The following is a 13,326-nucleotide window of genomic DNA, read 5'->3' as shown; positions in this document are numbered from 1 at the left end:
TTTTGCATTCCAGTTGACTTGGGAGAAAGTGGCGTGTTGTGACAATGTAAAACCTTTGACATAGGAAATCTTAGGGAGGCTTAAGGACATGGAACTAGGGGTTCAAGGCAATTTGTGATGGTTAATTTTATATGTCAACTCGACTAAGCTAAAGGATGCCCAATTAGCTGGAAAACTTTATTACAAGGTGTGCCTGTAAGGATGTCTCCACAAGAGATTAGCATTTGAATCAGCAGACTGAATAAAGAAGATCTTCACCATTGTAGGTGGGCATCATCCAACCCATTGAGGGCCTGACCAGACCAACAAGGCAGAGGAAGGGCAGATTCGCTCTCTCTGCTTGAGCTGAGACAGCCATCTTCTCCTGCCCTCCTGCCCTCTGTCGGAGCTCCTAGTTCTCAGGCGGGGCGGGGTGGGGGGGTGGGGGGCGCCTTCAGATTCAAACCCAGACCAGACTTACACCAGTGGCCCCTCGATTCTCTGGCCTTCAGACTCTGAATTACACCACCAGCTTTCCTGGTTCTCCAGCTTGCAGAAGGCAGGCAGATCATGGACGTTCTAGGCCTCCATAACCAAGTGAGCTAATTCCTATAATAAATCTCTTTTTATATCTCTACATATATATTCTATTGGTTCTGTTTCTCTGAAGAACCCTGACTAATACACAATCTAATCTAGATATTGGATGATACCTGTTTTCATATACAGTTATGCACCGCAGAACAACATTTCAGTTACCAACAGACAGCATATCCATTGGCGGTCCCATAAGATTAGTACCATATAGCCTAGGTGTGTAGTAGGCTACACCATCTAGGTTTGTGTAAGTACACTCTGTGATGTTCGTACAACAACGAAATTGCCTAACAATGCATTTCTCAGAGCGTATCCCCGCCGTTAGGAGATGCATGACTGTATAAAGGAAAACACCAAACACATTTATATAGTTGTTCTGATTATTATGTGTTAATATCTTATTAGTCATAAATGCTGTGCCACATTCAAGAAAATTGCATAAATGATGGACTGATGCAGGAGATGATGTGTGACACCATCAATATATAGGCAGCATTTACTAACCCTTTCATTGGTATTTGTGGTCTAATTGAGAATTACTGGTCTAAGTTGTAGAACTTGTCTTATATTTTAAATATATGAATGTGTAATTTTATTAGTAATAAAATAGTTGAATTCTGATAATTTATATCATTCTGTTACAAAGTTTTAAACAGTGAATCAAATGTTGACCATTTCTTACAACAAATTTATCTATGACACCATTTTTTTATTCTTAGCGTCAGTCTGAGCACTATTATATTTCATGGCCACCTTGTGGTTTTCCCCTGTTACAGTACAACTTTTAAAGTGTTCTGTGGTCAAATAAGCTTAAGAAATACTGCTATAGAGTATTATTTTTACAGATGCATGTTTAAAGAGGGAGGACTCAGAAAACACTAGAATGTATTTTCATATTCTGACTACTTTCACAAAAGGCTATGCGACAGTATTTTGATTATTCAAATTATGGGTGGGGCTAAGTAATGAATTATCCGTTAGCCACTGACTTCCACTGTTAATACCAATGTAAATTATATGTCACAGATCAACCCCACAACTTCTATTGAAATTCCTGGGACACAAATAACTTCTGCAAGGCCACTATAAACACAGATCAGGGTGCCAAGAGTGAAGTGGCAACATGAGGAACCCGCAGGCTAAGAGGCTTCACTCTGGGAGTGTCACAAATCAAGGACACGGGGCCTCTTTTAGACAGCAGCAGCAGAATTAAATCATTACTAAATGCAAAACAAAAATTACATTGTCAAAACTTTAAAGATGGTTGCAGATGAAATAAAATGCGTGTAAGGGAAGAAATTCTCAGGGCTGGAAAAACAGGAGCACGAGGACAAATGAAGGCTTTCTCAGCAAAGCTGAAGCATATTTACGGTCCTACTGTACTTGAGACTATAGTGCCATTGAAGAGCGGAAACCCAGCTGTCACCTAAGACAGGAAGGGAATTCTGCAAATTTGGCAGCAGTCTTTCAGCTGTGTCCTTAATACCCCTCTTGGAGCTGGCTATGGTGTGACGTTACTACAGAGCTCAAAGAGGTCATGGAGACAGCTCCATGGAGAACCAAAATTGAATAAATTGCTTGTACAGAATGGATTCTGAAAAATATCTCAGGATTTAACCTTCCTGACTGAACTATCACTTCTCTCCCCAAATCCCTGCCCTCGGTGTTCCTCAGCAGTTACCATTATTTATTCACCCAACTTGAAAGCTGAGTCATCTCTGACTCCTCTTTCTCCCCCTCACTTCCATCTCCTATTTAGCTGCCAAGTCCAGCACATCCTACTTCTTCATCTGAAGTCCATTCCCTCTTTTTGATCTTGAAGGCTAGTGCCCTGCTTCAGGTCCTCACTTCCTCATACTATTACAATAATCTATCCTCCCAGCTTCCAGTATTTTTCCCTCTAATTCATTTTATGACCACCATCAAATTCATCTGTCTAAAGCACAGTCAGAATCATACCAGTCCCCCTTTCAAACCATCTTCCATTATTCCTCATGGCTCTGGACCACAGACACACTCTTCGCCTGGCATTCAAGACCCCAGTAATCAGGCTCTGCTCCCACAGCTCCTCGACGTCCATACTGACTATACCCTTTCCACACAACTGCCACACGGTCCAACTTCCTCATCTCTTCAAACTTCTCTTCACATCTGGATCTCACCATGCACACAACTCAATCTATTCAAATCTTACCTATTTTTTAGGGTCCACTGTCAGCACTGCTTCCTCAAAGAAACCTTTCTCCATCTCCCCAACTAGACGTCATCTCCTGCTTCCCTGGCCCTACTACATTTTCCTTGGCATCTATTACGCTCTGCTTTCTATTCTCCTTATCTATCTCATCTACTATAATTTTCACTGAATCAATATTTATTAAGACTTGACTACACTCCAGGCACCATATTAGGCACCAGTGAACAGGGGTGAACAAAACAGCAATGACCCCGCGAATTACATAGAGGAGCCTCAAGCTGGGATTATCCTGGAACCTGTACAGGGTACTGCATGGTAGGTGGGTAGAACAATTGTTCTTTCAAGGTGCTGGAAAATATTTCATAAACATACAAAGTGTCACTCAATTAAGATGCTTTGTTTAAAACCCATAATTCTATTAATAAAAAAGATCATTTTAAATAGGAAATTTGAAGAATCATATAGTGTTATCTTTCAATCCATAATTAAAGACCTGTACAAAACTGTAGCAAAAGTGGAATATCAAATCCTTCCACTGAAATATTTTAGAGCAAAAATTTCCATTTTTTTTTAAGACATCCATAAATGTATTTGTTTAATAAAACAAAAGGAAGAAAGGATGGAAAGAAAGGAAATCAGACTTTACTGTCAATCGGACTTCTCATGAATGAATATGATCAATTGAATGAATGAATAAAAAAAGACTATGGGTTTGGTTTTTTGACAATTTTTGGACCTATCGTTTTGGAATCTCAGTAAAATCCTCAAAAGTTCACATACAAATAACAGATAGGGATATGTATAGTGATGAGGCAAAAAGATGAGAGAATACAACTATGAGATGAGCTATGTTAAATTATCATTAAGGAGAAAAACAAGACAAGATTTGTCTCAGGTTCATATTCTTGACTCAACCCCAGTGAAAAAAATTTAAAAGAAGGGAAAGCTCTTACCATACATTCCAGTTTTAAATAAGTATGGAAATTATTACCTCCCAGTTCTCCTACTGCGTACATCTCAGTTTTGAATATCTCCACCATTCGCAGTAGCTGTCCAGTGCCCACCCATGTCCCCCTTCCCAACCCACCTCCACGGTTCCAATGGCTCCCTGTTTACCTCATACGCATCTTTGATGTTCAAAGGCTCACCAAGCGCTGCCACGTGTCCCACAATGCCTTTGTTCCATTCTAAGCGGATACAGTTATTGGAAGCTTCTTCCAGTGTTGAACCTTCTGCAACATCAAAGAGGCGGCTGATAAGAAACTTGTCGTTGGAGCTGTCCTCACAGACGAGGAACAGGGAATAGCGGTCAGCGGAGATGAGTCCATGGATGTGCAAGAAAATTTTGTGACATAAGGCTGTGACATCCAAATGACTAGAAATATCTTTCACTAATTCCAAGAGTCTTGAGCACTGGTCCCCTTCATCATTATCAAACCTTGGGGAGGTTAGAGGCATCTGTTCCTTCTTTTCTGAGTCAGAGAGGAAGCTCACAGTTCCCTCAGAATCCTTGACAACAATGGGTCTAAGAGGCCGGTCAAATTCGGAGGCAGAGATTTTCCTGGTTGGAGTTCCAGGGGCACTGCTATCCGCACGGGGAGTCTGCGGCAAGGGGCAAGAGCAGGATTCCGGGTGGCCTCTGACGCCTTCCTTGCAGACAGGGATGGTGTGAACTCTCTCAGCAAACCATGCATTGACCATTTCTCTGCAGAACAGAACATGCAGACACATTAAATATTTAAGATGGAAAGGTGCTACCCTGAAAACTGCTAAAAATTCTCTCATGGTAAACTGATCAGATAATCTTTCGAATTGTCATAGAAAATATAAACAAGATGCTTTATTTAAGGCAGTTTTATTTTGAAAAACTAAAGAGGACAATTGTGCCAATGAATAATTTTAATAAAGTATGATGCCTATATATGTATATTTTCAGATATCTGATTTACAACACATCAAGCATCAAGTCTGCTTTCCTCAAAATCAGTTTGTATTAAAGTAAAAGACACTAAATTTGACAATAGTCTTAAGAAAACATAAATATGGAAATTAATCTGCTGTTTAAAACATACAACTTGTTCTGAAGCTAAATATGTGAAAGTTAAAGACAAATATTTATCTAAATTTGGCTAGCTAATATGCTTAATTTTAGATAGTTTTATCTATATTGCTATATATAGATTAGATTTAGAAGGGGAAATGGGAAATATAAACAATTTTATCTGGTATATAGAAAGACTGTAGACTTCTGTAAATATTATCCTAAATATGCTTGTTCAATGGTAAAAATTTCTTCTAGATTATCTACTCCTGGTATAAAGGAAGAAAATTAAAAAGTAGGCAATACCTAATTTTAAAAATTCAATCCAAGAAAATTTAAATTATTTATGTTTTTAATGTACTCTCCTGTGAAAGAAATCTATTTGAGCTAAAGGCTTCACAGAGAGTGATTTTTTCAAACAAACATACCAGATCATACACATCCAAATGATTATTCATTTCAAACAATTCCCTTTGGAAAGCTGTAATCTTAGACCAATTGATACTGCCATTACTTTGGACATTTTTGGAACGCTTCTTTTGAAACTAACTTCTAAGAAAATCATAAGCCAAGTAAGAACATTAGTTTTATCTAAAAGTTAGATCTTGTTTTTGGTCTTCCTCTTAAAACAAAAAAAATAAAACAAAGACCAAAGAAACCTAGAGTAACAGCTAACTTAATATCTATCTTATGCATAAGACTTTACTTTTTCCAAAACTCAAATTTACCTTCAAAAGATAAAAACTTGCTACCATTGAGGATATTTAAAAGAATTTGCCTATAGTAAGAGCAATGCAGTCTCCACTCTACAATAACATATGGATTATTTTCACCAAATAGCAGGATAAAAAAAGTTTGACAATGCACTATTTTGGAGAGTGTTGGGATACAGACACTCTCCAATCTTTGTGGCTGTACTAAATATTGGTTTCACCTCTTTGGAGGACAAATAGGCAATAGCTAATACATTTTTAAATGCACTTATCCTCTGTTCCAGAGATTTTACACGTGTGGCAAAGGAAGTACCAGGGTATTTATTGCAGGACTGTTCATTTAGCAAAGGTGACAAGCAACCTAACACCACCCCTGGGAGGCTGGCTAATGCATCATGACACATTTATACTACAGACCACTAGGCAGACACTAAAAGATGGTCATATGTACTGATATGAACAATCTCCAGATTTATTAAGTGAAAAAAGAAGAAAGCTGAGATAAAAAGAAGAGGTTGTCTTATTTCTGAGTCTCTTCTAAGTCTTTCATTTATGGGATGTTCCCTTAATTACTTTATTTTGAACAACACTGTATTGTTTGGTAAATATATATTATTCTGAAATGGTGCCAGTCTAGAATGAAATGGGGAAAAAAATAACAGATATTATCCAGATGACTTAATAATTTCAAGTGTTGGATACAGTTATAAAAGCTCTTTAAAGACCTCTTTTAAAAGTAATGTAGTAGGTAGGTATATAGTACAGATCACAAGTATATGCACCTTCGGCACAGAGCTTTTAAAAATATAACTGTCCTAATGTTTTATAAATACATGCTGTGGCTTAGGACAAACTTTCCAATGACAGCAACAAACACTGCTTAAAACAATGCTGTATGTTAAAAACTTAGATAGAAATGAAGGTGATGTACTCCGGGGAATACTTATATAACTAACCCCCCAAAATTGCAGTAGTAGTACCAAAGACACTGACGTCAAAATACATGTGAAGCTGTCAAAAACATACAGGAAGCTTTTGAATAAAATTCTTTTGTAAAATGTAAGATAGGAAGAAAGCAGTATGTGTAAATTAACATATCTTATGAGGATTTTAAAATATGTACATGTAACTTATATTGTTAAATCAATATAAAAATAGGCATTTTAATTATTTCAGCTACAAACCTAAAACTTAGCCCCAACTTATTTCTTATCTTCTCACTGGAAAATGGTGATCAACTTTTTTTTTTTTGGTGAGGGAGACTGGCCCTGAGCTAATATCCGTTGCCAATCTGCCTCTTTTTGCTTGAGGAAGATTCACCCTGAGCTAACAGCTGTGCCCATCTTCCTCTGTTTCATATGTGGGTCACCACCACAGCATGGCTGCCGACGAGTGGTGTAGGTCCACGCCCGGGTACCAAACCCGGGCCGCTGAAGCAGAGCACACCAAACTTAACCCTAGGCCATGGGGCTGGCCCCTGGTGATCAACTTTTTAATTTTTTAATCAAATCACCTACTTGACAACTGCATGTGGATGTCTAAACGGACAAGTGAAAATGGGGGAAACAGAATTCCTAATGCCCTTCCTAATGTCATCTTGCTCCCATCTCATTCCCTGCCAGTTTTCCTCACATCAATAAATAGCACCGTCACCTCCCCAGTTACTCAAACCAGACATCTAGGAATTACTTTAAATTTCTGTTTCCTTCATTTCTCACGTCCAATCCAAGTCCCATCAACTTGACTCCCAAAACCTTCTTTCCCAACCTGTTCATTCCTAACTCCTCTACTACCACTCTGGTCCAAGCCCCACCATATGCCCCCTGGACTATGGCCGCAGCCCCAACTGGTCTCTCTGATATTATACTTGCTCCTTTCAATCCATTCTCCAGACAGCAGATCTTTTAACAAAGTAAATCTTAACATCTTAACTACCCAACTTGGCTTCTCATTGAACTGAGGATAAAACCCAAACTCTTTGAAACCCCTACCACAGCTCCTCTTGCCCACACTGGCCTCCTTGGTGCTCGTCAAGCACCCCAAACTCCAACTGCCCCCAGTCTGCAATGCTCTCCCCCCACCTGCACCTGGCTGATCACAGCTTCCTCAGCCCCCGTTCAGACAGCTCTTCCCTGATCACTTCACCTAAAGGGGCCTCCAACACATCGTGTTCTCGCCCCACACTCTGAATTCTCACTATCAGATACTTCTCTTGTTCATTAATCTGTTGGTTTATTGTCTGTCTCCCCTGACCAGATATAAATTTCATCAGAGCTACTTGTCTGCTTTGTTCACTACTGCATCCCGTCACACAGCAAATGCCTGTCACATAATATGTCCTCAATAAATATTTCTTGAGTGAAGTGAGTGAATAAATAAGTGAAGGCTCTAAATTAACTACATCAAAAGGGACAACAGTCTTTTGAATGTCTGAATGCTGGTATATTCGTTACGGAAAATCAACACTGTGTTTTAGCTATTAATGTTCATCATCCCTCTGATGTAAGCTTCATAACTGATCACGGCTAATTTATCCTCGTATATCCTGCAGTGCCAAGTATATGTCTTAGAGCCAGTGCTCAACAGTTCTTCATGTGTTTTTTATTACTATATTTAATTGTCTTAAAAGTGATTTATCTCTAGATATATTCTTGGAGAGATGACCTCAGTATTAAATGACCCAAGTAAAGCAGATCTAGACTGACTATCTAGAATGATATTCAGTCATTCAGTCAACAACTTTTATTAACTACTAGTCATGGAGGGAAGGGGTTTCTCATGACCACATTATTGATTATCTGAGTCCCTGTCGTTATATGCTTGTGTAGGAAAACATATGTTATCATAACATCAAAACAATCACTTATGAATCAACTACAAATAAAATTAAATCATCTCTCACACCTCTCTCCCTCATGCATCCCTTGAAGTGTTGTAGTGCGTGACCTATGTGGCTGTATGAAGTGGGCCTCTCCTAAGAGTAACTTCTCTCCTCTCCTGGTGAGTTTTTAACACTCCAGTCTCTATACAAGTACAAATCACCTGCAAATTGAAATTCTTTTTTTTTTTGCTGGGAAAGATTCACCCTGAACTAACATCTGTTGCCAATCTTCGTCTTTTTTTTTTCTCCCCAAAGCCCTAGTAAATAGTTGTATATTCTAGTTTTAAGTCCTTCTAGTTCTTCTACGTGAGCTGCTGCCACAACATGGCTAATGACAGATGAGTGGTGTGGTTCTGCGCCCGGGAACTGAACCTGGGCCGCCAAAGCAGTGCATGCCGAACTTGAACCACTAGGCTATCAGGGCTGGCTCCAAATTAAAATTCTTATATAAGATAGAGAATTTCCAGAAGTAGACAAAAGTGATGTTGGAGAAGCATTCTAGTATTACACAAAGCCTCTGACAAATAAGGGTTATGCCCAATTAAAGACCAGCTAACAACTGAAGAAAGAATCAACAGGGATAATGACATAACAGATACTCAAAAAGAGAGTTCTGTTCAAATAATTACATTCTAGATTTTAAAAGGCCCTTGGAAAAACTGACGAAGTTTTCAAATACTAACTCAAAAAAACTATTTTTGGGAAAAAAAAAGACTCTCTATGATCCTGCTGCAAAAGTCAAACATGAGGTACATGTATTTATACACCATAAACATATACCATTGTTTATGGTATAGTTTTGTCAGAAAATCAATTGTTTATTCTAAAAATTCGCATGGAGTTTTCATTATAATCTAAGTTTTATGAAATCTAAAATAAATTTACTTTCATAATCTACGGTTCCATTGTTCAAGATAAAGTTCCAATTAAAACGTTTTCACTGATATTTTTCCCTTTTAATTGAATTCACTTTTAAGTGTCCTTTTTTTCTAGAATGAATTATTCTCATGAGGTAAAGATCCCTGAGTGTAGCTGGGCACCAGGGATACAGTAATGAGCAACCTCAGATAAATTATTAAGTGACGTCTCCTCCCAAAACTGAAGTTTATATTGTGTTCAGAGGCTAATTTATATACATATTGGATTTTTCTGTGATGTGAAGTTAAATGTAAATGCATACAAATGAATAAAGAGGGAAGAGATGACTGTAAACACGTCAAATATAAGGGTAAAAAGTACCAGAGAGGACTCAAGAAACCTGCGTGGTAGTTCTGACTGGGCAAATCAATTCTATGGCCTCTAGAGGATCTCTAGTTCCCCTTCTTGCTCTTCCTTGATTCTATGGGATTTTGAAAAGTATTTATATTAGTGATATTGAAAAACAAAAAGCACCATTTTATTTAAACCTGGTGAGGCAGGCATTAACAATCCTACTTTGTAAATTATGAAGCTAAATTAAATGGCTGAACCAAACACATTCTGCTATTTGATAGCAAAACTAGGTCTCCTATTCCAAGTCTTATGGCCTGTAAGAATATAAAAGTTCCCAGAACCTCAACGCTTGTCATGAAGAAGGCACTCCGTAACTTCTAGCTGCATCTGAAAGAGTCAAAATCAGATTCAGGCATACAAGGCACAGAGAGAGTAAGATCACAACAACTCATTCTCTAACTTAATTCTTTCCAGCCAGATCATAAAAGGATGGCACACTAACCCACGGAGGTAAAAACTCTGTCTCAGAGGACTCAAGGGAACAAAAATTCTTAAGGTTAGTGTCCTTAAAAAAACTCTGCCTGCATCTCATGTCTATACTTCTCTGAAAACAGGTCGTGTTTTATAAATCTAACACAATGCACTGAAAAGAATGTATAATAAACGTGTTCGAGAGAAGAGTCATTCTTAGGGTCGCTTGATTTAGCAAATAAAAATATGGGATACCCAGTTAAAACTGAGTTTCAGATAAACAATGAATAATTGTTTAGTATAAGTTGTATCTGAAATTCGAATTTAACGGGGTGTCCTGTATTTTAGCTGGCCACTCTAGTCACTCTATAGTCTGTTTTTCCCAACTGGAATTGTTGGCAGAAAGACTACAAAGAAAAGGTAAGTTCTATCCAGCATACTAATGAGTTCCAGGCTATCAAATCACTAATACTAATTTTGTCATCAAAAGAGCACAAAGGATCCTGTGTACCACACTGTGATCCTGTGTGTGACAAGTGAACCTTTTGAAAGCTCTTAGATTAATAATTTGTGGCATAAAATTCCTCCTTAAGTAAGCTTTTTCATTTCACTCTCAAAACCATACCATATAATATACTTAAAAGAGAAAAAACAAATTGCAGTCTACTTATAAAAGGGAGTTTGACTAATTGCTAAAAATTCTTGAGACGACAAAGCATTGAGAAGCTGTATTTTTTAGCCATGAATCCTAAATTCTAATCTAGTCTTAGCATTTGCTACTAGTGGGATGTGTGACCAGTAGCAAACAATTTTCTTCCTGCGTTTTCTTTCTGCATTTCAATTTTATCCTCTATAAAACAGGGCAGACACCACTGGTTCTGACTTCTTTTCGAAGTGCAAGGTGCTGACTGTCTTCTGCAGGGTATAAAGTCAAGAATACCAAACTGGCAATCAGGAGAGAATTCTAGTTCCAGCTACAAGACCACACAGATGTGAGGGTGAACCAATCACAACTTCTCTGGAGTTCAAGTTCTTCAGTTGTAAAAAAGGGCAGCTGTATTAACAGGCCATGAAGACCCCCACAATGGCTTACAGTATCAACAGGCCAGGAGATGATCACCAGGTCAGTCAACTCAATTACCCTCTTTTTGCCCCTCGCTTCCTCATTTTCACATAGGGGAAAGACCTCCTTACTCCTTCACTCACCATACAGGGTTGATGTACAAGTGAAATTAGAAAACGCATGTGGAAGCATTTCAAAATCTCCTCCACATACTTAAGATTTTGCTGTCTCCTATAATTTAGTACTCACTCCAACAGAGATGCAGGGCTGGGGTAAGGAGCAATGGCTGTTTATTTCCTCATAAAATTCCGCCAGGAGAACCCGGGAAAAGATGAGGGAAAAAAGGTTGTGTTCCCGGTGGTACAAAGCTCACAGGCTGCGAGGGTCTAACGGGGTCTGCAAAAGGCTGGCTACATGCACCCTGAGGACTCCAAGTCCTCGGCCAAAGCAGATACCTCAGAATGCCATTCTTTATAGGCTCTCACTAAGTTTTCCCCGCAAAAAGAAGAGTTACATCCTAACTCTACATAAGTTACATCCTAGCCATCTGAGCAAAAAGAACCAAGGGGACGCCCGTTCCACAAAGGTATTTTATATTTTACCCTTTGCTACAAGCCCTCATAACTCAGAGACTCGACTTTCATGTGCAAGCCTGCCCTTGCTCACTGCCCTGCAAACCTGGGAGCAATCATGAGCAGAGTGGCCTTCTTGAAGTCTTCGAGTTGATTTAACGTTTACAAGGCTGTTAATGAAAGACAAGAGGCCCTTGACACTTGAAATAAAGCCATGGCCAAGGGAAATACAATGAAAATTGATGCCAAGAATTTACAATCCATGACAAGATCCTGATGTTTAACATCCCACCCAAATCATTCCCTCTCTCCTCACCACAATCTGGTTTATTATCCTCCAGTCACTTATTTCCTTCCTCATTTTATTATACAAAAAATTTCTTACCTCATAAATGAGTTGTATTATATACCAACTTTAAATGGGCAAATTAGATTTAGTTTTGTTTTCGTCTTTAACAATATGCCTTAAAATAGCTGGAGAAACCTTGGAGGGTACCAAAATCAATGTTAGGAGTTATTCCTCTCAGGTAACACTAATGCAAATGCCATCTGTGGTTTCAGACTTGTATACTGCATACCACAGATGCTGCGCAGGCTTACTGAGGGACCCTTTCCCACGCTGAGCAAGTAAAGAGCCCAAAAGACTGATAGGAATTAGATAGTAGGAAATAACGCCAAATGGAATTTGCCAAAAACTTGCCATGAGTTGTCATAAATGTAACTTGAATTTTAAATCTCAAATCTTTTTGAACAATGAATCCAATCAGAAGTTTATTATATGGTACTTTGGGGAAGACTCTTGCAGCTCAAACTGCTCATGCAATGACAATTTGATACAAAAATCAGTGTCATGAAGAATAATGCTTAACACATTTTGATTTCACGAGGCTCCTTTACAGCACTGACAGCACTGCGCCCTTTAGGGCGATGTTCCGACGTGGGTGGAGCACCCCACAAAACTAAATGAGTTCCCGCACTCACAAGGCTAGGCAGTCAGGTTCTAGCAGCTGCTGCAGGCAAAGGCTGAACGTGACACTTCCAGGCTCGGACATTGTGCTGTGCCTTTACTAACAGAAGGATGAATACGTTCAATCCTGAATGATAAAAAAGATCAAAGGAATTCTGGGGGGTAGGAAGCTTAGAAGGTGGTCATTTTTTTACATTTTTGTCCATAACGGTTGTAACACAGGGTTTATTTCATCAAATCACACACATGGCAGGAATAAAGTGCTATATATTTCATTCTACACTTCCTGTGTGCTCATATTTTGTAAGTAGGTGAAAAGTGTATCATAGACTCAATTAAGTTAATGATTAAATTTAATGGTGTCAAGCTAGTATTTTTTTTTTTTTTGTGAGGAAGATTTGCCCTGAGCCAACATCCATTGCCAATCTTCATTTTTTTTGCTTGAGGAAGATTAGCCCTGAGCTAACATCTGTGCCAGTCTTCCTCTATTTTGTATGTGGGATGCCTCCACAGCATGGCTGGCGCGTGAAGTAGGTCTGCACCCGGGATCCGAACCCATGACCCTGAGCCACCAAAGCGGATCACGTGGAACCTTAACCACTCAGCCACAGGGCCAGCCCCAGTAATACCGTTTTT

At 38.8% G+C, this 13,326-nt stretch overlaps 1 protein-coding gene across 3 annotated transcripts in view; it reads right to left on the bottom strand.

Annotated features, from left to right (window-relative positions):
- Nucleotides 1-13,326, bottom strand: part of PDE5A (phosphodiesterase 5A) — a 132,438-nt gene that overhangs the window by 106,610 nt on the left and 12,502 nt on the right. For all 3 annotated transcript variants that reach the window (XM_004426537.3, XM_014784550.2, XM_004426538.3), the window contains exon 2: nucleotides 3,887-4,475. In XM_004426537.3, coding sequence (XP_004426594.1) covers nucleotides 3,887-4,475 — 589 coding nt within the window. The remainder of the gene's footprint in view (nucleotides 1-3,886; nucleotides 4,476-13,326) is intronic.

Source organism: Ceratotherium simum, chromosome 12 (assembly GCF_057802395.1).
Source record: "Ceratotherium simum simum isolate JZ-2026a chromosome 12, ASM5780239v1, whole genome shotgun sequence".
Taxonomy (NCBI): Eukaryota; Metazoa; Chordata; class Mammalia; order Perissodactyla; family Rhinocerotidae; genus Ceratotherium; species Ceratotherium simum.
Note: the sequence above shows the minus strand (reverse complement) of the source record. Positions and strands in the feature narration are given on the sequence as shown.